Source organism: Oculina patagonica, chromosome 3 (genome assembly GCF_052425735.1).
Source record: "Oculina patagonica isolate OP01 chromosome 3, crgOcupat, whole genome shotgun sequence".
NCBI lineage: Eukaryota > Metazoa > Cnidaria > Anthozoa > Scleractinia > Oculinidae > Oculina > Oculina patagonica.
The window spans coordinates 13,930,598-13,954,002 of record NC_135760.1 but is presented as its reverse complement, the minus strand read 5'-3'; the positions used below and the strand labels follow the sequence as shown (position 1 = coordinate 13,954,002).

General features: G+C 38.0%; 2 protein-coding genes across 2 annotated transcripts in view; both read left to right on the top strand.

Moving 5' to 3' along the window:
• The window catches only part of LOC144647504 (uncharacterized), an 85,039-nt gene extending 72,071 nt beyond the window's left edge, over window positions 1-12,968 (top strand). The window contains exons 11-19 of the mRNA XM_078507302.1: window positions 867-1,150; window positions 3,872-4,094; window positions 4,429-4,712; window positions 5,145-5,174; window positions 5,982-6,392; window positions 6,934-6,977; window positions 7,143-10,370; window positions 12,529-12,822; window positions 12,885-12,968. Coding sequence (XP_078363428.1) covers window positions 867-1,150; window positions 3,872-4,094; window positions 4,429-4,712; window positions 5,145-5,174; window positions 5,982-6,392; window positions 6,934-6,977; window positions 7,143-10,370; window positions 12,529-12,822; window positions 12,885-12,968 — 4,882 coding nt within the window. The remainder of the gene's footprint in view (window positions 1-866; window positions 1,151-3,871; window positions 4,095-4,428; window positions 4,713-5,144; window positions 5,175-5,981; window positions 6,393-6,933; window positions 6,978-7,142; window positions 10,371-12,528; window positions 12,823-12,884) is intronic.
• LOC144646779 (uncharacterized) lies at window positions 12,936-16,250 on the top strand. The gene is made up of 5 exons (XM_078506465.1): window positions 12,936-13,612; window positions 13,769-13,976; window positions 14,394-14,575; window positions 15,293-15,331; window positions 16,112-16,250. The coding sequence occupies exons 1-5, from the start codon at window positions 13,198-13,200 to the stop codon at window positions 16,192-16,194; spliced, it is 927 nt and encodes a 308-aa protein (XP_078362591.1). The 5' UTR covers window positions 12,936-13,197; the 3' UTR covers window positions 16,195-16,250.
• Window positions 16,251-23,405: the final 7,155 nt, after the last annotated feature.

Below are 23,405 nucleotides of genomic sequence, written 5' to 3'. Positions count from 1 at the left end.
AACCACAAACGTTGAGTAGCACGGGTGTACTACTCAATGCTCTCGGCTTCGCAACTCGTACTTCGCCCACGCTCGCATTTGTCTCCAGAGATTTTAAAACAAAAGAGAGACTGTTGGCGGTCTATGATTGCATTGCGAAAACGAACACAAATACCATACTTTTTCGCCATAAAGATGACCTAACCTGTATTATAGCACAACTAATGTAAAGCCCGCGCTCTGATTGGTTAATTTACCGTCTACTATTTGCGCATGGGTGTACGCTGACGTATGCCTTCAACCTGAGCGCTCGCGCTGATCTGATGCAACAGAGCAGAAGAAAATGCTGCTAATTCACGAGTTATTCATATTTTCTCGATTTTCATGTAAATTTGAAGAGCTAAACATAAGAAAATCCATCTCTTCATAATGCTGAAAGACTTTTAGGCATAAGGCACGTCTGAAATCAAATACTCAAAAAGTTTGCTTGTTTTTTTCTTTTCGTCAGCGTTCACGCGAGCACTACACGCAATTATTTAAATAAGCGCGCGCACTTTACCTTAAAAAGCTGCAATAAATCGCTCAACGTTGTGCTATAAAACAAATAGTAAACGCCATAGCGTACACTATTGAGTTATGGATGTACTTGGGAGGCCTGCTAAGCACTCAAGAAGCTAGAGTCGCACGAGGCGATAGCCGAGTGCGACTCTTACGCTTCTTTCGTGCTCAGCAGCCTCCCGCGTACATCCATAACTCAATAGTGTACGCTATGACGTTTACCATTTGTTAATTTTTGAACAACAAAAAAGGCGTTTCTAGTGGGAGAAACCTGATTTGATCATTTGTAATGATCGCTTGTGAACGTTTCCGATTATTTTTCTTTCTAGGAATAATGTCTGGGCTTTATGCCCCGGTGGTTATTTCTTGAACGGCCTCAGGAAATCAGATGGAGAAAATCTGTACAACATTGAAGAAGGACAGTGTTGCCGACCGCAAAATCGACCGGAAAATAGTTATGACGACTGTTACGACGAAGATGTTACCATTTCATTCGACAATAAGGGTTGGAGCGAATGTCAACGGGCGGGATATTACATGACCGGCATCTACAAAAGCAGCTGCGAGGAACTTTACTGCATTGAAAAATTTAAATGCTGCCTGATAAAATCAGGTAATGTTATTTTTACTTGTAGCTGGAAGAAAATTAGAGAATCAAAACGTTTATCACGTACAAAGGAAAGCTATCTTTTTTGCTGAAATTGTTCAACTCTCGATCAAATATGTTCTTTTTGTTCTCTACAAAAAACCGAAATCGTTGAAATCTTCTTAAAATACTAGAATCACTTCGTGAATTTTACCGGGGCCACATTTGGCTTGGCAACCCACGTTTACACTAGCATGCATAAGGGTCGTTTATATCAATAGGTTTGTCGCGCGATATGAAAATATATTTTAACGCAAATATTCTTTAGAGAAAAAAACAACGTGTTAATGAATAATGTGAAAAGAGAAAATGTTAGGGAATCCCTCATTTTGAACAGTTGAGAATTTTAAAATCTGGCTAACGTAAATATTGCGCGACAAAGGTTATTTGAAACATTCCGTTTTGTCGCATCATTAGTCAAAGCAAGATTTTTACCGTAATTGCATTACATTGATTCGCGCGTTTTTAAAAATTGTAAACTATGACAAAATTAAATTTACTTCTTTTGGATATCGTTAAGAATCAGCTTTTTGATTTAATTTAGATTTTATGCCAATTTTTATGCGACAAAGCATAGGCGCCCTTGGCCGGCGTGATTTTTGTGTCTAGTGCGAAGCTCAGACACAATGCTATAACGTTAAAAAATTTGGGTAAGTGCTTCATATAAGGCAAATTATGACGTCATACTAACCAATTTACACTGAGGTTTCTCATACGTGACAGCGTACGCGAAGTATTTTGCGGTATTCTTCTCTGGGTAATAGTAATCGATAATCACTCGTTATTGCCTCGTAAACCGAAGTAAACAACCGAGCTAACGTAGAACAAACGGAACAAGTCTAATTTGAGATAATTAAGTCATTAACTACGTCAACAAACGTCAACACAATGTGCTCTCGTGCTATCTGTTAACTCGCGCGCGCTCAATCAATTGAATATCCACTCTTAAGTTTTCGCTCATGAAGTAGTCTCTCGTTAAGATTGGGGAACTTGCCGTTCCCCCAAAAGTTATAATCTTTGTCTTGAATGCCCTCCTGCTTTTTGCAAAATGGCAAATAATAATTCAACTGAGCCAGCGATACATCTGAGCAAGTAAAGTTACTATGACAACGATTTTGTCAAAGCGGAAAGCGGTGCCCTGGAAACGAGACGTTGAAAAAACGAAAGGAACGGACAGCATTTTATGACCGGTGCTTGTGCCCCGGTAATAAGATAGCAACTAACAATCAACAGAATCAAGTTTACTGCGAGGTCCAACTTTCTGCAACTCTGTTGTGAACCAAAACTTTATTGTAGGATTTTTATTATTTTATTTGTATTATTTTATTAAGTGTTCGTTTGCTTGAGATTCCTGTTCTTGCCTTCTATAAACGTTTAATTCTTAATTTTGTTCTGCGTGGCCCGCCTGTAATGCATTGCAAATAAGTTGACGTACAGCGACAGAACACAGAAAAATGCGAGACACATCTTAACCGACATGGCATCGTTCAGTTAGTGTAAGAACGCTTAGCAAAGAGATTTCAAAAAACAAGGCAAAAACATTTACGTGACAGTGAAATTCCTTTTAAAATTTAATATTAGTTTTTTGATTGTATGTCAAACTTTAAGTTCCGAGGAGAAATCAGTTCACCATGACAGAGTAAAGGAATGAGCATATTTGAACCAGGTCTTGTTGATCACCATTTTCTAGACTTTCTAGCAGGACTTCAAGCTTAGAATTCTCGTTTTGAAAGCATACATCATTCTAGACTAAAATACAACTATTATTGTTTACCCTTATTGAGGAAAATTCATAGGAGAAATTCATCGTCCAAAGCTTCTGGGAAAAATGTCAGAACTAAAAATTAACAGCTTTCTCAACCTCGTTCCCAGGGTCTCTCTCTCACCGCCCCCAAGAGCGCTCTTGGGGGCGGTGAGAGAGAGACCCTGGGAACGAGGTTGCAGCTTTCTGTGCCATTTTGGGTTTTGGCCTTCGGCGAAAATCCGCTGTTTACGTGGGCTCGCAGGCATTGGCAACCAAGCCGGCGACTGAAAAAGGTGAATTTGAAACACATTCGATTTCGATAAGGATGGGCCGATACAGGTTTTTCAAAACGATACGATATCGATACGATATTTGCCTTTTTTCTCGATATCGATATCGATATTATGACGTCATTTCCGTCCTGACGTCATTGTTATGCCACGTGATTTGTCTGACCATACAAACGATAGTCCTGGCATTATAAATTTGAGACATGAATGTTGATTTTTGGTCTTTTTGTTTCACTGTTGCAACAGCAACGTGTGAACATCATGTCGAGGCAAGAAAAAATCAAATATTTACAAGAACACCAATATTTGTCAGAGCAAAATTGCATTTCTAAACTTCAGGTGCTGGCCAGAAGACCGCAGGCTCAGGTCACGTGTGTAGTATCGAAAGTGCAATATTTTTCGAAAGTATCGATACTTTTCAAAATTGTCAAAATATCGATGTATCGTATATTTGGTATCGAGTATCGGCCCATCCTTAGATTTCAATACTCTGCCAGCTGACAGAGACCGCGGAGGTAATGGAGCAGGGGCCCCACCTCAAGTTTTGTACAGAAAAGGAAAACAAATAGTACCAAGAAATGAATAAGAACACGAAAACTGAAAAAAGAAACAAAACATCACTTAAAAACATTTCATTCGTAAACGTCTTTCCAGAGTGTAACCAAGCTGATTGGGTGGCGAGCCTGGACAGGCAAGGATGGTCTGTGTGCCCCAAAAGCAACACGTACCTCAAGGGACTGTACAGAAGTGACCGAAAATCGGGAGATGAAAGAGTTGGACGTATCGAGTATGGAAGATGCTGCCACGCAAGCGAACCAGCTTATGCTAAACAGCCTGCAACCTGTACAAATGCACAATGGTGGAGTACGTTTGATGGGTGAGCAGTTAAAATAATAATAACCATCCAACCGTCCAACCGAGGGTGTGGGACGCTTCTGTTACGTTATGGTGGGTATGTTCGCCCACATTCGAATCTAAATGTCAGCAAAGAGTATCAAGACACAAGCTCAAACAATTACACTCTCTGTTAAGAGGGACTGCTCGCTGTCAACGATTATTTTGCTAAAACAGACAAAACGAATACCCTACTTCTACGTCAGATAAAATGATTTTATTCGCATCTTTGAATGGGGAGTTTCTAAGGGAAAACCCCGATTTAATTCTTTGTATTGATCACTTACGTGTACGTTTGCGATTTTTTTTCTTTTCAGGAATCACGTCTGGGCTTTATGCCCTTACGGTTATTTCTTGAACGGCCTCTATAAATCAGGTGGAGAAAAGTTGTATAACATTGAGGAAGGACAGTGTTGCCGACCACTTAATCAACCGGAAGATGGTTATGACGGCTGTTACGATGAAGATGTTACCACTTCATTTGACAATAGGGGTTGGAGCGAATGTCAACGGGCGGGATATTACATGACCGGCATCTACAAAAGCAGCTGCGAGGAACTTTACTGCATTGAAAAATTCAAATGCTGTAGGATGAAATCACGTAATGTCATTTTTGACTTGTTTTTCACTCTTCATCCAGGCCCTTGGGACTGGAAGATTATTATTATTATTATTATTATTATTATTATTATTATTATTATTATTATTATTATTATTATTATTATTATTATTATTATTATTATCATCGTTATTATTATAATGATTTATACTCGTCAAAGTGCTCGTTCGTTTGCTTGCGATTGCTTTCTTTGTCGTTTAATTATCAATCTTGTTCTGAGGGGCTCGATTCAGGAAGCCGCACTGTAATGCGTTGCTAATTAGTTGTACAGCGATAGGACGAAGAAAACTGCCTTGCACGTCTAATCCCACATTTCTTCGTAAATTTCCTTTGAAAATGAAACAGCGTTTTGATTGTATGCCAATATCAAGTAGACATTTCTAATTACAGTAATCTTCTCTCTTGTTCTTTCAGCGCCAGAGAGTGATACGCCATCCGGTCCAGGTGAGATGAAAATTTCTATTCCAAAGCTCATATTCAAAACATAACAGTAGCTTTAAAAACGAGAATTCAGGATGAAAAGAAACCTTCACCGGCTATTCCCATGCACTGTTGTCATACAACCATAAACGTTTTAGTAACAACTAACCTGCATGCAAATTTTCTACGACCCCTTCCATATAAGGGGTGATAAATGTTTATATTTTCGACAACGGCGTATTTTAGTTTCAAGAGCAGACTAAGCACGTTCAGTTTGCAAGACGCTTGACTCTACAGCGTGTGGAAAGTTGAATAAAAATAAAAAAAAATAAATATAAATAATTAAATTAATAAGTAAGTAAATAAATAAATAAATAAAAACAAAAAGCCTTAAGTAGCAGGGACTTTCTTGCCCCAAATTTTTTTTCTCCTGTGAAGTTCACTTTTGCGCATGCCTGAGCAAAAATGTCATAAAATGTAACGCCAGTGGAAAGTAAAGCATTCCTTCTTGTTGGATGGATTTAATATGGCTCATAACTGACCAGAAAATGTGAAATACGTCCAACAAGTAAATAAACTCAAAAGCGTGATTTTGTATTCTCAAGCGTTTTAAGCGCATTGAAAATTTTAAAAGCGCAGATAGAACCTTATCATTATTAATCATTTCATTATATTATTAATTCATTATATTCATATTCATATTATATTCATTATATTTATTAGATTAATTTTATTACATTATGTAATATATTTTATTATAGCACATTCATTTATTATTAACTCATCAATTCTTTATAATATTATTATTACTATTTTTATTATATTTTAAAGGCAATTGGACTTACTGGAACGGCCATTACTACAACCATCTAGAGAAATCAGCCGCAAATTCCTGGTATTCAGCCGAAGGTGTTTGTCGAGAACATGGAGACACTGTTCATTTGACTTCAATTCATAGTCAGCGAGAAAACGACTTTATAAGGGCACTATCCCCAAGTCAAGAAGAACAATGGATTGGACTTACTGATCACAATGTTCGATCAAATTCATTTAAATGGATCGATCGGTCACCTTACGGAAATTTTACGAACTGGGCGGTGGGAGAGCCAAACCAGTTTACACTAGATGAGGACTGTGGTGCAATGAAACCAGATGGAAAATGGATAGACGTGGCTTGTAGAAAGCAAAGACTTTACAGTGACACACCATTTGACAGGAGGGCATTTACATGCAAAACGTCAGGTAAGAATTGATCGATGCACTTAAAATACGTTTCCTGCCTTTTCAAATTTGAAATGACTATTATGACTCTCTCACCCTCAATTTAGAGGAGTATAAATTATGTCTGGTCTTTTACATGAAAAAGTATTATGAAGAAGTATGACGTGTTAAAAAGGGACAACAGAACACTTCATTCGTTTATCATTTACTTCCTCTGACAGCTTCTTTACAGTTAAGGTTTAAGGTTTGTGGGGAATTCTGATCAAGCATGGTATTACTATTACTCACTTGCTAAAATCTTTACTTGGCCAAGCTACAAGCTTACGAAGCACCTCTACCCAAAAGTAAAGTCCGTGTAAATATGCAAGCCGCCAGAGAGTTATCAAACCAAATTACACAATGCGCAGAACCAAACGTGTTATCATCTTGCAACTTAAAATACATTTACGCGAAAGTGAAGAAGGCAAACTTAACACTGGCATATAATACATGTACAACAATTGAATGACAGTAATTCATTTAATTTAACAGAGATGTAATTCATGGCTCTTATTTTTCTTAGGAAACACGGTGACTTATGGGACTTCTCCATCCATAGAAAGACAGGTATTGCCTATTTAACAAAACTACATACAAAAGTAAAACAATAAATAATGTCGCTATTTTAAGGCAAAATGTTTCGTTTCCTCCTGCTTTAGTTCGTTGTGTTCAAATAAAACGTAACAAATGATAATAGATATTAATTTTACTTTGTATTTTTTATTAAACAAGGTAAAAGAGGAGCATGATCCTGCAGTCTCTATTGTTGATCTTTCTGCGGGTGGCCAGGCAATTAAAATCTCCTTCTTCACTGGTCTTCACTATATCGCTCCAAACACCAAGTTTTCTTCCACAGCTGACAAGGTTCAAAAAGGCGCTCTCTTAAAGTTCGGACGATATGTTCAGATGACGTCAGGGCAGTTGGATCTTTTGAATCCCGACGGAGATAACGATTATAGCGGAGTAGCTGATCTGGATGGAGTTGGGGACAAAATTGAAATTCCTCATTATTCAGAAATGAGTACAATCGGTTCAACCAGTTCACCTGGCTTTTCAATTGAATTCTGGGTAAGGCCACGGCGTTTGCCTGACGATGATACAACTCCGATGGCTTTGTTTTACAAAGCATCTGAATCATCTGGTTCGATCAATTTAAACTTGAACTCAGATGGCTCTCTCGCATTCTCCATAATTCTAAATAGAGAAACTAAAGTGACTTGCACGACAGACGTATCGGATGAAACTAATAAAGTAAGAGCTCTGAGATTTCAGCACATAGCGGTGACTGGGACGGTCGGAAGCTCACTAATAATAAAAGTAAATGGAGATACTGCTTGTCAAAAAACCACATGGAATGGTATTACAGTCCTAGCTGCCTCACATGACGGAACACTTGTGTTTGGCGAAAGCGATGCCCATTCAAGGACACTCGAGAGGTTTAATGGCCAAATAAGCAATATTCAACTCTTCAATACTCAAAGAACAAAGGCGCAAATCGATAGAAGTATTAATCAACCAAATCCTACAGCTGCTGGTTCTGTTGGTTTCTGGTCCTTGAGACAGTCAGACGAAATAAACGTAGTTCTATACGTCATTTCAAATTCACAGTCTGTATCCCAATTAAAGGTTCTGGCGGATTATGATCCCCCATTGACTGGCTTGCCTGTGGAGGCAGTTGTTCGAGGTCAAAAGATCTACATAGTTCGTGCGACAGGAGGAGGTCAAGTCGAAGCAAATAAGTTTACGCTTAGTTCTGATAGAAGAACCATTACACCGCTTCAAGGGAATCAAAGAATTATAGCATCGAGTCAAGCAAAAAAGGGCTGTTTAGCAGCAACTCTGGACTCAGGCCGAAATCGCCTGGTCGTAGTAGAATGTTTCCCGGAAGACCAATCTTCGGGAGCCGTACGCTTTAAATGGCATTTCTTTGAAATTAGTACCCAAGGACAATTAACAGCTACAACTCAAAGTGGGGGTACAGGTTCTTTACTTGTGAAAGACGTCGGCAGTCTCGATACGCGACTTTCTGCTAAGATTGTGAACAACCACCTCTTACTTTCAGCCGGTACAACTTCGGGTGCTTCCATTCTTTTCCTTGATATTACACTCAGTTCCAACGGTGTACCATCGATTTCGGTCAACGAATTAGCGGCGCAACCTGTTGGTCCTGTTCTAGTGAATAACGGTGCTACGTACTATGCATATCTTAGAAAGGACACTGACGCCTCTGCAAAGCCATATTTACGACGACTTCGTCCACAAAGTGGTCAGCCTTCGAATAGCTACGTCATAGACGTAAGAGACGTTAACCCTAGCAGTCTCGTGGCAACAAATCCCATCAGCAGTAACATGCCTGACAATGACTGGTTTTGGTTTTTATTTAGAATCACTACATTGAATAGTGGAGTTGCCATCCAGAGTGGAGAGAGAATTAACATTCAAACGCCAGATAACAATCCACAAAACGAGGAAGGCTGGAGCTACGTGAAGCTTAGTTGTCAAACCCTACAAGCAAATCAACGTGCTGAGCAACTGAACTTCTGGATATTCAAAACAAGGTCCTGTGATCCGAGAAACAGTGGATTCTCAGTTGTGTCTGGTGAAATTGGCCCAAATGACTGCATTTTAATTTGGCCTAAAACAGAGGAATTTGAACCTGGTAATTACCAAGCCATTCTTGCTCTTCCAACAGAGAGAGAAATCGAGAATGCGAAAGTAAGGTTTGGATCCTGGTTTGGCCCCTGGCGTCTCATAATTACCATGGAGCCTTCACCAGTGCGTCCAATACCAGTTTCAGATAGCTCTCCTCCAAATTCACCAAGAAACGTTTATCAAGGCAACAAATACTCCCTTCTTCATTTTGGCGAAGGTATCTCGCTTGCAGCACCCTCATCACGGGCAGGAGTGAGAGGTGGCCTTCTTCAGTTTGCTAAGACTACTGTAACACCCGCTATTGTATCAAACAACGGAAGCCCATCTTCAACTAAACTCGTCTTCAGAGGTAATGGGGGATCGTTTCCTCTGGCGGGATTACCACACGATCAAAGGGCCAGACTTGAAGTCTTATTTAGCACCGTTTATCAAGAGGGAAGCTATGCCCAACGAAGAATGACTTCAGGATTATTTTACAGTATTGCATACACTCCACCTTCAGGCTCATCATCTTCAGGAGAGTTCAAAAATCTTACTCGAATTGGTGGTCTTGAAAGTCTTGAATATCCCGATCCTCCGACTTCATTTGTTTGGCTGATTCCACCGCCGTTTAAAGTAGCTGGGATGAGTGCTGCAATATCAACACTCTTTCAGTTTAACGATGACACAGTGAAAAATGTAGCTCCTAACTCGCTCGCATCTTTGACAGAGGTTATCATTAAGGCTGTTGGCCCAGGCAGTTTTGGAGAAGGATTGTTTAAGCCATTCGTTTCCGTGCATTTTGACGTTACCATACTGAACAAAATTGGTCAACAAATACATGAAGCGATTGTGCGCAAGATAAATGAATACATCCCCGAGCCACCACCTGCAAGTCCTCGTACTAGGCCATCGCTTGGTACACCCAGTTGGCAACAACTTGGCGATTTGGAAGCGTCTGTGGCCTTATCAAATACAACATTTTGGAAAGATAAAGTCCGTATTCAAAGAATTAAAGATAAACTCACTCGAGTCTTGCAGTCCAAGTGGATGAATGACCAAATTGTTGATATACGTGAAGAGGTGGCACCAGGCTTTCTTGAGGAAGCGTCCGATAGATATTCTGCATACGGTGGAATAGCTGTCTTAATAGCCACAAGACTTAGAAGTGGAGCATTTTTAGAAGAACTACTAACCAAGGACAAAACGTTTATACAACCTATTTTGGATTCACATTTGAAAGTTTTAGACTTTATACGACCAGACTTGGGAATAGCAGTCAGAGAGGACATCATGAGCGCCCTTCTGGCGAAAGAAATAACTGCAAAGGTTTGTTCTATACTGACCACAAAGTTCTATGTTTATAGGCTAACAACAGCAAATTTACCATAACGTTTTATCAAGGTTTGAGTATGTGAAAATCATAATTGGGGGGGGGGGGAGCAGAAAACTTCTAGGTCACGTCCCGTCGTTATTAGCCTGCGTAGCTGGCGGTTAAGTTGTGGTAACATAGGCGTACGAGAGAGTGGTGAAGCCCCGACGGGCCTAGGGAGGATAAGATCGAGGAGCGAAGAGAAGAGGTTTTTCGCTCTTCCTCACCCTAGACTCGTAGATCCGCCACTGGCTCTCGTTTGTGCAGTTTGCCCATTTGCTCTCTTCTTCATATCTGTTCGAAAACCTTTCTGGTTTTTATTTCTTTCCTTTCTTTCCTCTTTTATATTTTTTTTTTTTTTTTTTTTTTTTTTTTTTCCCTTTTCTTCTTAAAAAAAAAAAAAAAAAAAAAAAAAGAAAAAAAAATTTATATATAAAAAAAAAAAAAAAAAAAAAGTGGAAAAAAAAAAAAAAAAAAAAAAAAATAATATAAAAAAAAAATATATCATAAAAATTTTTTAGAGTAGCTTCGATAAAAATTAAAATAGACCCCCCCCCCCAAAAAATAGTGGGACTCATTCCTTAAATCAGTTGAGGGGTCATTATCAAACTCATTAATAATCCATCAAGTTAAAACAAAGAAAATCATAACCGTGAAGGAGGTTTGGACACCCCATCTTAATTAGCATAGATTTCTACGATTTTATTTCTCTGTTTCCTCCGAAGTTTTTTTTCGATTGAGAGGATATATCAAACACTCGAGACAGTGTTTCATCAGCTACCCAAACACCCCGAATTTCGTCAAAAACACTCCGCTGCGCGTCGTATTTTCAACTCTCTTCTCGGTGTTTGTAATCCCTATGAAACACTGTCTCTCGTGTTTGATATATTACTTGAAACATCAAAATCTGGCAGCGCGAGATGCAACTTTTGTACCAAGTTCAAATATCGCCAATCCGTGTAACGGTATTCCCATACGTAAGATGGCAAAACTGACAGTTCAAACCGCACTTTGGACGTTTAAATAATTACAAGTCGTTTGCATTTTTAAGCGCTCTTTTTGTCCCTTATTAGTTCTTAAAAGAAATTATAATGTTGTCACAATTTACGCAGGGCCCCTATTCATACCAGTCAAGTGCTGATTGGGCCACATTGCCTAGATAAAGTCGACTTGACTTGTTATCTGATGCACCAAAATATAACCCAACCAAAAAGCAACGTTTCCACTTAAACAACGAAATTTGAGAGCGCTAAACGCACATGCATACGAGCTCAGTTTATCGGCCATAGTTTCAAAAAAGGGGCACGTGATTTTAAATGTAAGGATTTTTAGCGCAGTAAAGAGTTTCTTCGCTTAGGTAGCTCAAAAATATTCAAAAAAAAACAATATACCAGTTTGGCAATTTATCCTCGTTTCAATGACATACTAATTTTTTGACTGTGCCTTTTTTGTTCATATTTGGTAAACATTTAAATCATGTGTTGCATTCACGCCTTACAAAGAGCTTTCAAACACACATCTTCGCAGTTCGCGTAAGATTAAAATTTGACCGAGCTTAAATAATTTTTTTTGAGATAGTTCAACTAAACCAGCACATCAAGTTGAGAATATTCGATTTTTTCAAAATTTCACTTCTCGAGGCGACAAGTAGTAGAGACCACATTCGTATTATACTGTACTATTACTGTAAAAGTCCTTCACTATTACAAACGGATCCAAGGCTCTTAAGTCAGACTTTTCCTTTTCTTTTCTCTGTGACACTGGAAGGGTTGGGGAACGGGGTTGGCGCACTGGCGAGAGCGCTCGCCTCCCACTAATGTGGGTCGGTACCATATGTGGATTGAGTTTGTTGTTGGTTCTCGCCTTGCTCCGATGGTTTTTCTCCGGGTTTTCCAGTTTTTCTCCCTCTTAAAAACAACCAACATTTTCAATTCCAATAGGACATGGATCGAGGATCCGCATGAAAACGAGCTTGTGCTGATGTGGCGTCTCATTGTATATATGACCCAATACGTTTTGCGTAGCTATGATTAATTAGGCGGTTTAATGATGTTACTACAGAGCTCTTGAAAAGAAGCATTTTTGAAACTAAAATTTCGTATTGTTTTCACACAGCCTTGGTCAATACTAGAGTCCCTGGACATAGAAAAACAAAGGGAGGCATTAAGTGCGGCAATTTCGGCTATATATGAAGGACCGGATGTGGCAGAAGAAGTCAAACTTACATTCACAGAATTCATGAAGGAACTACTCAATGCCATTCTTTACCCCATAACAAGCACGCAGCTTGGAATCTTTGCCAATTTCCTTGACATGAGAAAGCTCGACGTCCTGGCGGCCGTTGACCAACGCGCTCTCGATTTCAAGGAGAGGTTTCTAGATATTTTTGTTCAAGGACATGTAGACGACGTTAGAGAAATTAACAGAGCAAGATATCTACATCGTTCAAGAGGGAACATTTTGTTCAATAGGCTGTCAAAGCAACCAATAACGAACCTAGCAGCATGGGAGAGAAATTGGAACGAATTTACTATAATAAATGGGTTGAAACCTAAAATATATCGACTACGTGAGCTATTCGCAGACCAGCTGAAGAGCACAGACCCTTCCCTTGCAGTGCTTTCATCCGATTTCCTCAGCCGCAGGATTCGCAACAGTCCCCGTTTTGTGGCTGGTGTGTCACACACGTTTAACGTGCTGGGAACAGTTGGTGCCACGTACAGCGTATTAAAAGAAGTCATTGATCCAAACAGTAATGCTCGTCAAGGTAGCCCGAGAGATATCATGGCTGTTGTAGCAACGGCTATCGGTGGCATAGGATCTGTTCACGGCACCGTCTCGGCAGCCATCGACTTAGTGAAAATCATAAAACAAAAACTCCGTGCGCCGCCCAAACCTTCTTCGACTTTCGTCAACGTTAAAAATTCCCAGGAATTAGTTACAGTTGAACAAGAGTTTGCAACAGAAGTTAGTGTGGACCTGACTAACATGGAGAGAGCTAGTAACAGGCTGGCTCGTTTGGCGTCGTCCAAAACAATAGGACGCATTTTTACTGCTTTTGGAGTTGTTGCTGACGGCATATTCTTTGGTATAAGCATCTATGACCTGTACCAGGATTTCAAAGCAGACACCAGGGATGATTGGAAAATAGCAGACGACTTTTTGTTCGCGGCGTCGGCTGGCATCGGAGCTGCTCTTGGTAAGTGGTGAAAAATGTTCCTTATTCATTTCCTTTATTTGTTCAATAGCCCACGTTTCGATATAGAGAAATTCAAACCAACGTTCCCCATCTCCTTTTCGACCCTGTATAATGTTGAAACAATTTATAAATACTTTCTTTTTTGTATGTTTTCAGGTATAGCCACCTTTGTTGGCGTTGCAGGTGCCGCAGCAGCAGCTACTGGTATAGGGGCTTTGATTGTCATTGGGATTGGTCTGATCGCTTTAATTAGCGAAGCGATAAGAGGGAAGGTCAGAGCAGATGAAGAAAGGAGGCAGCAATGCAGTTTATGGAGACAATGGTGTACTTGGGGCCAAGGCCTTTTCAACTACTATGGGTTTTTGTAAGTTATTCATTTATTAATATCTTATGGCTTAGGCTTAGAGTTAAACCCTAAGTTACAATAGGATTCCAATGACGGACGGAACTGTACTTTGTTAAGTGGACCCGGGTTAACAACGGACACCAACGGGACACGTACAAGTGTCCGATACCTTGCATCGATCTTGCCTGTACTTCCTAACCTTTAGTTATTACATATAACAAGCTTCGCATTTACTTGTCTTTAAATCATTAAAAGAACTGAGAATATATGGTCAAAAATTTTTGTCCAGAGCTTAAGTGGAGTCCTTAGCAATCGAAGCTTTGCTTACCAAGGATTTAAATCACGATATTTTGGAAACCAGACTTTACACATTTAGTAGGGGAGATGTGAATTAATTCCATGAAAAATAACCTTTTTCACCTCTGTACTCCACAGGAAGGATAGTGCCGCAAATCCTTGCAGCACGTGCCCAACAACGAGGCATCATATATTGCGAATCATACATTCAAATCCGCACATTTTCCCCTCTGCTTTAAAGAAGGCATTGATAAATGGACTGGATTCTGGAAACGACGTCAAAAGCCTTGTTCCAAATTTGGAGAAAATTGAAGAGAAAAGTACGTTTAATAAATAAGTTCTTAATAATGGAGAAACACCTTCCATGGTCGTTGTCCAGTCTCATTTTAATAATAATATTAATAATAATAGTAATAATAATAATAAAAATTTAACTTATAAAGCGCTAAAATTATATAAAAATATTCTAAAGCGCTTTACAAGATAAAATGTCATAAAATATTAAAACGATTAACTATTGAAAATACTAACATAGTTATTAAAACGGTCAAAGATTAAAAACATTAAAACAAGTAATATGCTGGTTTAAACAGCTATGTCGTCAATTTTGACTTAAAAACAATAAGACTAGGACTGCATCGTACGTCATAATAATGGATTGGCCTTTTGTTATTTATCGAAACGGTTGTATATAAACAGCATTTTGTCCTTTTTACATTTGTAATCACCCAACAAAATTCTTGTTAAATAGTATTAAAGTTAAGGATAAGTTGTACACACACCAAAAAGGGACTTTTTAGTCGTTAAGTCGTTTGCAAGAGTGAAGCAACTAAGAGTTTTTTCTTATCCGTTTTATCATGAAAAAAAAGAGAGATCGTTGTTGCTATAAAAGAGCGTATTCGGAACAAATTACAAGCTCAATTTGCACTTTTATTGTAAAACATTCACTTAAAAAATGAACAAATTCCATTATCTGCATTGCATTTTAAAGTAACTTGAATAAATGATCAATTCTTCCTCTCTACTTCTTTCTACAGCTTGTCCTGCTTGGTTACGCCATGTTATCAAACGAAAAGGTGATTCTTAATGTCTTAATGTTAATATACTGTGCGTTTGATAGCTTTTTCTCCCTAAAATAAACAATATAATCGAAAGAAAATACAACAAAAAATATTCGTACGTCCAGAGAACAAAACTTGGTGACAAATCGCCCACTTTAAAGAGCAATAGTCTTTCAGCTCTCATTCATTCTATTTACTGACTGCCCGACTTACTTACTTGTATTATTTATTAGGAATTTGTCTGTATTTTACCCTCTTTTACCCTTTTCTTCTTCCGTTATCCAATTCCCCAAACGTTAAACGTTTTCAAAACTTAAATCCAACAATTTATTAAGATCCACATACTTGTAACTGTTACCTATACTAAACTTTGTGTAAAGCCTCGTAAAAGGCACGAGCACACGCAGCCTTTGCTCTACAAGTGCATATAGCATTTTGTGTTATTACTTTTTCTGGTAATACGGGGGTAATTGAAGTCACAAATAGTAAAAAGTATTGAAATAATCCATTAACCAACTGATCAATAAATTTAATAGTCTCGAACTTTAGTCTCTAACTTTACATAAAGAGAATTGTGGAGTACACAGTTCCCTTTGTAAGACATGCCTGCATGGAGTCATTGTAGTTTTACTTGCAGTTGCATGGTAAAGGGGAAGTTGTGTTGAATCCAGCCACCATGATTTCCTGCAAGTACGTCGTATCGAGAAAATTGGACATTGACCAACTGATCAGTAAATGACGTACTGTGTTTCTCGATTTTGAGTTTTTTAGTCTGAAGCTTGTCTTGTTTTTTAGATAAATGTCGTTCAAACCACAAGGAAGCAAGTGGCAACCGCAAAACAACCAAGAAGGCAACTTCCAATAAAGAGTTTAACTAACATAAATATTTAAGACGGAATCCATCAGGAAATCGTATTATATTAATTCTAGTTGGACAAAATGGAGTACCAGAATAGTTTAAATGCTATTGCGTTATTTTCTATCATCTTTTAAGCTAAAGATGTGAGTAATTATCCGTACTAACACCAGCAACAATTTCTTATCAGGGGCTAAGAAAATGGAATTCAACATTCACAAGAACCATGCAAACTAATGGGTAAAATTTGTCGTGTAGCTTGGTAACTCGTCTTGCGACTCAGTGTTATTTCGAAATTTGTTTTCGATGATTGGTGTTGTAAGAGATATTTTTTGATAAGATATCTGAAAGAGTAACACAGAGGTTAACTATAAGATGTAAACTATTTTGGTACACAATTTTGTCCAATTAATACTCAAAGTCCTGGCAGATTCCGTCTTTAATTCTTCACATTGGTTAGTAGTATAGTACGGACCGGTTAGGCCGTTTTTTCTTGAGCAGGAATCTCATTAGCGCGAGCAGGAGTAAATTAATTTGGTGGTGGTGATGGTAATGGTGGAGGATACAAAAATGAAAACGGTTTTGGTTTGGAAAGTTAAACAAACTATTTCATAAACTGACAATACGATAATAAAAAGTCCTTAATTAATTCCTGCTCACACTTATTAGATTTCTGCTCAAAAAAGCGGCCTAACTGGCCCCTACTATACTACTTCGGTAGTTGCATTTTCTTTTTGGCCGTTTTTATACTAGAGCCGTTTTACCCGTCATGACGAGCTTCGGCAAAAAATTCGTTGTTTGTCTGGTTATGCGTCTCTAGTATAAAGAAAGGCATAAAGAAAGGCATAAGACGAGTTACGCGTCTAGACGAGCTTCCTTTCTTTATCCGTCTTTCAAGACGCATTTTGAAAAGTAGCCCGACTAGACGGGTAACTCGCCTTATGCCCGTCTTTATACAGGAGACGCATAACCAGACGAACGACAAAATTTTTGCCGAAGCTCGCCCAGACGGGTAACATGTCTAGTATAAAAGCGGCCATTGACTTAAACTTAATGCCGAATAACTGAACTACACGTTTTAGTATATACTAAGACAGTGCATAGTGTTTTTTATGGCAATCTCTGATTTGAAACTCGACCTCCAGATATCCTTTGCTATTCAACCCCGAGCATTTGGGGCAAAAATTGAAATCGTTTGACAGAAATAAATGACTTGAAAATCACCCATTTCGGATTATATTATCTCACTGTTTTAGGATGTACTAAAACAACTATTCATCTCAGAGTCGATGACCAGTGAAGGATATTAAAAATATCCCCTAGCCACCTCCACTTTGTGAATAGTTGTTAAATATCAGATTTGGAAGGGCAGTGCGTTTACAATTTTGTTCGTGGGGAGAGGTGTATTTTTAACAAATTGTTGAATTATATAGAACACTTTGTCTGCCAAAATCAAAGTCACATCTACTTCACAGAAGAGTCTAAATAGTTTAAAGTTAAAAATCGAAAACGCAATTTATTGGAAAATCTATCAACTGACCAAAGATTCTACCGTCTTTTCAAACAGCTCTTTCGTTCAAATTACAACTGCGATGTTTGCATCATTTTAAAAACATTAGAAGGGCAATAACAGAGCTGAGAGTTTATTTATTATTCCATATGCGCTTGTTGAATTATGATTAAAACCAACTCGTTTACGCGCTCGTTGATCAGTTATCACTTCATAACAAACCAAACATGGAATAATTCCTAAAAAAATTAACAGTATCTTTAATTCCTTAAATCGCAAAAAAAATATCCCGCCATAAAGAAAAACAGTGGTGTTCTATTTTCTCTAGCCGAAATTTTTCGCAAGATCCAAATAGTATACTGAAAAGTAAACCATTTCATAGTCAAGATTAAGCTTAAACTTCAGAATCACAGTTAAATTTTTCCCGTTGTTAATGCTTTGACTTAATACTCATGACGAACGCATTTTCTGTTCACGAGCTTAAAAAACAAACAGATAAACAAACAAAAAACGCACGATCACGTTCTACACTATCAACCAGAACGCGATGGTTCCCTGAGCAGAACTGTGCAAGAAAAAAATTAAACACCATTTATATGTACAGTATATGGCCCGAATTTCAACCAGACTCCAATGTCAACGGAGCTTAAGAAGGAAACTTAATTGGTCAACTGGAAATTTATATCTATCCAGCAGTCAGATAAGCCCACTTGAAAGGGTTAACTTGCAGAAGCAACCAATCAAATTGCATCAGATTGTACTAATCGTTCATCAAGTACAAAATATACTTGTATCAATGAAAGAAACTTCACTTACCTTGACAGTAGGTTGAAATTCTCCTTTTTAACTCGGAAAATTCCGAGTTTTGGTGAGTGGGCCGATTTCACTGCTTCCCTCCTTCACTCCTTCCCTCGATTCCTGTAAACATTTTAATTGAATTAATTAATTAATATCAAATTGAATTAATTAATTAATCTTGTGAAGTGGGTAGGGGGTTGGCTAAAATGCCAGCTTTATCTGTGTTGCTTTATATGAAGTACACAAAGGCTATATATTTGCTTCTGAAAACCCAATGTTCTCCTTGTGGTATGCATTCTTCCAGGCGTAGACCCAAGCACACGGAATTTTGTGCTGAACGCATGCGCATATATGAAGTACACAAAGACTATATATTTTCACCAAATCTTACCGAGAACTGGTTAAAACTCAACAAAATTGGGGGTTCGATTTACCGCCGAGTATTTCCAAAAAAAAATTAGATGGTACTAGAAAATAGTTCAAATTGAATGAAATATTCACCTATAAGCCGAGCGGTCATCAACAAACGAAAATTGACAAGCGTTTGTATTTATTCTTGGTCATTACCTTTTATTTTAGTGGCGGCTCCTAAAAAGCCATTTGGTTTAATGACACACCGTTAGGAATGAAGGTTTTATTCGTCTTTTCTTCGCTATTTAGGCTGGAACTCGTCCTCCATCGGCTCGCTCTGGAGTATTATTTGTTTTGTCGGCGTACGTGATTGTCTTTTGAACTGACGAAGGCATTCGAAATCCCGCATGTCTTAAACAATTTCCTCGCAATCTCTTCTACAATAATTATTTCTGCCTGAGTCTGTTTCTGTTCCTTTCCTTCTGTTCCTTTCTTTAAGTTTAGTTAATTTGCAGAATCACTGCTTACGTGACTTTTCAAGAGAAGAAGGGTCAAGAAGGAAGCGATCTATTTGACTTGTTGTCGCGACACCAGAAACTGGCCAATCAGAAGCAGTTGTTCCCACGCGCTTGGTAAACATTGCAACACGATCTGACAGAAATCGGCTGCATGTAATATTTTTGTTCAAAAGCGAAAACTTAAAATACCACGACTTCTCTGCTAAAAGAAACCACTTCAGAAGAGTTTGATTGGATTGAGAATTCTCGACAAATACTGGTAACAGCACATGTTTCGTTTTGATGACATTTAAAGTTCACTCGCTTGATCTGCTTGATTTTTTCGCTAGCAACTTGGCGAATTGCGACGAACTGAAGATTCACTGAATCATCAGGAATCATCCCGTATTCTCTGGCGATTTTGCAGTTGTTCTGAACTGTTTCTACCTCGGCAACAACTTTTAATTTGAAGGTTTCGTTGTTTGAAAACCAGAAGCTTTTGGCATGATGATCGATAACTGCAGAAGAATGCGTGATTTGAGATGGGATTCTGAACTCAGATGAATGTTTTGTCACGCTTGTGTACGGTTCTATTAATAAATTCATTCTTTATCAGTGATTTGTTGTTTTTCAATTACATAGTTGTGATTTAACGAAAATGTTGATTCGCTGCACGTGGATTGTTTTGAGTTTGAAGGAAAAATTGGGTCTCGGCTTATAGCCGAGTGATTTGGGTTTATTTTTTGTCAGAGTCTAACTGGTTCCAAAAACTAAAAGACTAGGGTTTCGGCTTATAGCCGAATAAATACGGTACATACATGCTTAACTACCAGCCGAAATATTGTATTAATGTCAGTTTTCTTGAAATAGACCAAAACGTACTTTCTCTAATGATATTATTATTTTGCCTAACCTTCAAAAAACAAAAAGGAAAAATAAAAAGAAAGAAAACAATTTGCAACCGTTAGGAACTCTATCTCTTGCCCTTTCGGCCTGCTCTCGATGAGCAGCTAGAAAGTTTAACAGCATTTGTTTTAGCAAATCTCTATTTGTCAGTTTGTTGTTTTCGATTCTTGTTTCATAACAAATTTTCCGAGTTTAGTGGCTCATAGCCACTTTGAATAGTTATTGTAGCATCATAATGTCCCACACCAAAACTATAAAAAAGCATATATCAGTAAATTTGGTAAAAGAATGGTTACTTGCTTTGCAATCGAAAACTTAGTGCGGAAGAAAAAGTGGCTGGGATGAAATTAGGGCCATATACTGTATAAACTTAAAAGGTTCCTTACATATGTTGGTGATATTAATGCCGATATAGTAAGTGTTAAGAAAGCGAACCAGTATAAATACGTTGAAAGACAGAACATAAAAATATTTATCTGATGTGATGTTAAGACTCTGATCAAATCACAGAACAGGAGTTAAAATAAGTATAAAGGTAAACTAAAGGATATTTACCTGATCAGATATCAGTATTTAAATCTTCAAGAAAAAAAAACAATTTTACAATGCATGGGTAAAAAAAATCACGTTATTTGACAATTGCCGAAGGCTCAGTGAACATTGGTCAATATTTACCGAGATGAGGCCGAAGCAAATAATCACCATTGTTATATAGCTGGAAATTTTCCCCAAAAGCACGCGCTTATATTGGCTACTTCGAGGACACATGACATCTATCAATAAAACCGTTTCTCGCCAAAGTCTCTGAGCGGGCAACGTTGCAACATGTGTTGCAAAATCTGTGAGTCAGGGGTAACAGTGCCATATAGCAAATCACTTTATAACTGGCCCCTTGGGAAACTAGTAAATTTTGTTTCTCTCGGGAAAGGTTGACATTCTCGGGAAACAAAATTAACTGTCTTCCTCAGGACCAGTCATTAAGCAGCATTAAGTATATAATGTTCACTGAGCCTGAGGTGAATAACTGTTTTCGGAAAATTTTCAGAGGTGAATATCAAGAACTTAATGTACAAAAGAAAGTTTAATCGTTGACTAGCTGACAATTGCACTTACTGTTTTAGCTCCGGGCGTAAGACAAATAAATTTTTGGCCACTTTGTCTGACACAGTTTGTCATGGTCCTGGGATCTAAGAAACCACTGCCGGTTAGTCTGTGATCCCTTAAAATATTACATTAATTCTTTAAGATCTTTTAGATCCAAAGGCCTTCTTCATCATTTTCCAAACTTCCAGGCAATGTTTCGAATATCTGGTCTTGGACTAATTTCTTCTTAAAGAGCAAAAATCTCATTCCAAAATCTTAAACAGTTGTCCTCCATAATAACTTGCCTGGATGACAAAGCTGTCATGACTTAGGAACCAAGCCTTTAAGTGTATATTTACCACATACTGCGGTGAACATGAAGAATGTTTGATTCTTATATTCACCTCTGCAAATTATACACTAAAATGTTTAAAATTTAAAATGTCTAAAATTTAATTGAAAGTGAATTATAAAAATTTATAAAGGATGATTAAAAGTTATAATTATGGGTCCATTACGACATGGCAGTCCATGAACGAATCTTGTATTGTTTAAATCATGTTCTACTGTGATGAATACATGTTCACGTATTATACAGTAAAAATCCACGAGTAAGAACCTGCATTTTCCCAAGTTAGCCTAAACAGGTTCCTGGGTGTTTAAAATTTTGAGACTAAAGAGGTTCTTATACAATCGGTGTCTAACTGGCAAATTTTAGCCTAACAGGTTCTTTAAAATTAGGTTCTTACTCGCGGGTTTTCAATGTGACAAAATACTACATGGCAAAAAGTCTGATGTTACAGTGATGATTACATTAAAAATGATTATATTAAAAACTTACAATGAAGTCAGTGTATTGAATGAAATTATTATAGAGGGTACACAGGGTTTATCGACTTAGTCACTGGATATCCTCCTTGTTGGAGTATCTCAGTTGCAAAGAAGCATACAATAGAACAGCTAATTTCATACGATGCCTTGCCTTTTATTTGCAAACTTATATCAAGTAGGCCTGGTAGAGACCTGAGAATTTTTTTTCAAATGACATACCTATACAATTTATAAGAGTGGCGGATCTAGGGGGAGGGGCCCACCTTATTTTTAGGCCAAACTGAGGCCCGTAAGGCGGAGAAAAAGTATTTTCGAGAGCGCCCCCCCTTCCCCCCCCCTCTTTTTCCAGGGTCTGGATGATCGGGCCCCCTATTTACCTGAGGGTTTGGATCCGCCACTGTATAAGGCCTATTTTCATGAACTTGTTTGCCCAAACTTACGTCTGTCAATATGATTCGTTCATATTTTCAGTTAAGTGCAAGTTTGCCAGAACCAAATTTCTTTATTGTTGTTTCCATTAAAGAACAAGGTCTAGCTGCAGAATATTTAATTTTTTGGTATCAAATGTTTATATCCAAGGATAAAATGAGCCCGTGCATGAGAAACAAGTGGCTCTCGGGGACACGCGATTTGATTGGCTGGATTTTAACAAAAGGAAAATCAAATGAACCTTATAAAAATCCCTTTGTTATAGGAGAGTTAAACACGGTTTATTTGATTGGCGAAATTTGAAACTTCCTTTGTTAAAATCTAGCCAATCAAATGATGTGTCTCCATGCAGAGCCACTTGTTTCTCGTCCACATGCTCTACCGGCTAAGAGGGACAAGCGGCTCTGGATACGATAAATAGAGGATATTACACGGCGGCGCGAAGATAAGAATTTTATTTTCGAGTGGTTAAGCAATATTTAGGAGTGAGCGCAGCGAATGAGTAAAATATTGCTTTTACCACGAGAAAATAAAATTCATATCTTTAAGCCACCGTGTAATTTTCTTTTTATTATATAGCCAAAAACATACTTGCTGTAAAAGTTAAAACATTTATATTAATCAAAAGCTTAAACACGAGCGACGGCCAAATTGAGCAAATTGCGAAACTGAAAGGCAAAATTTCGCAAGGTGAAGCTTTCAGAAGATGTATAACGTAAATGTAAAAACAGTCTGTTTATTAGCTTTCATCAATGTCACTGACAATAAATAATTCGCCGTTTTGAAATCTGTTTCTGCTCAAACTCACCGCGCTTTTCTACTGATTTC

What these genes read in the sequence shown, in the direction of transcription:
- LOC144646779 (XM_078506465.1), top strand. Translation starts at nt 13,198, where the DNA reads ATGGCTGTTGTAGCAACGGCTATCGGTGGCATAGGATCTGTTCACGGC. An exon ending in TGGCATCGGAGCTGCTCTTG is followed by an intron (nt 13,613 to 13,768) that starts GTAAGTGGTGAA and finishes GTATGTTTTCAG; the next exon opens with GTATAGCCACCTTTGTTGGC. An exon ending in TTCAACTACTATGGGTTTTT is followed by an intron (nt 13,977 to 14,393) that starts GTAAGTTATTCA and finishes TGTACTCCACAG; the next exon opens with GAAGGATAGTGCCGCAAATC.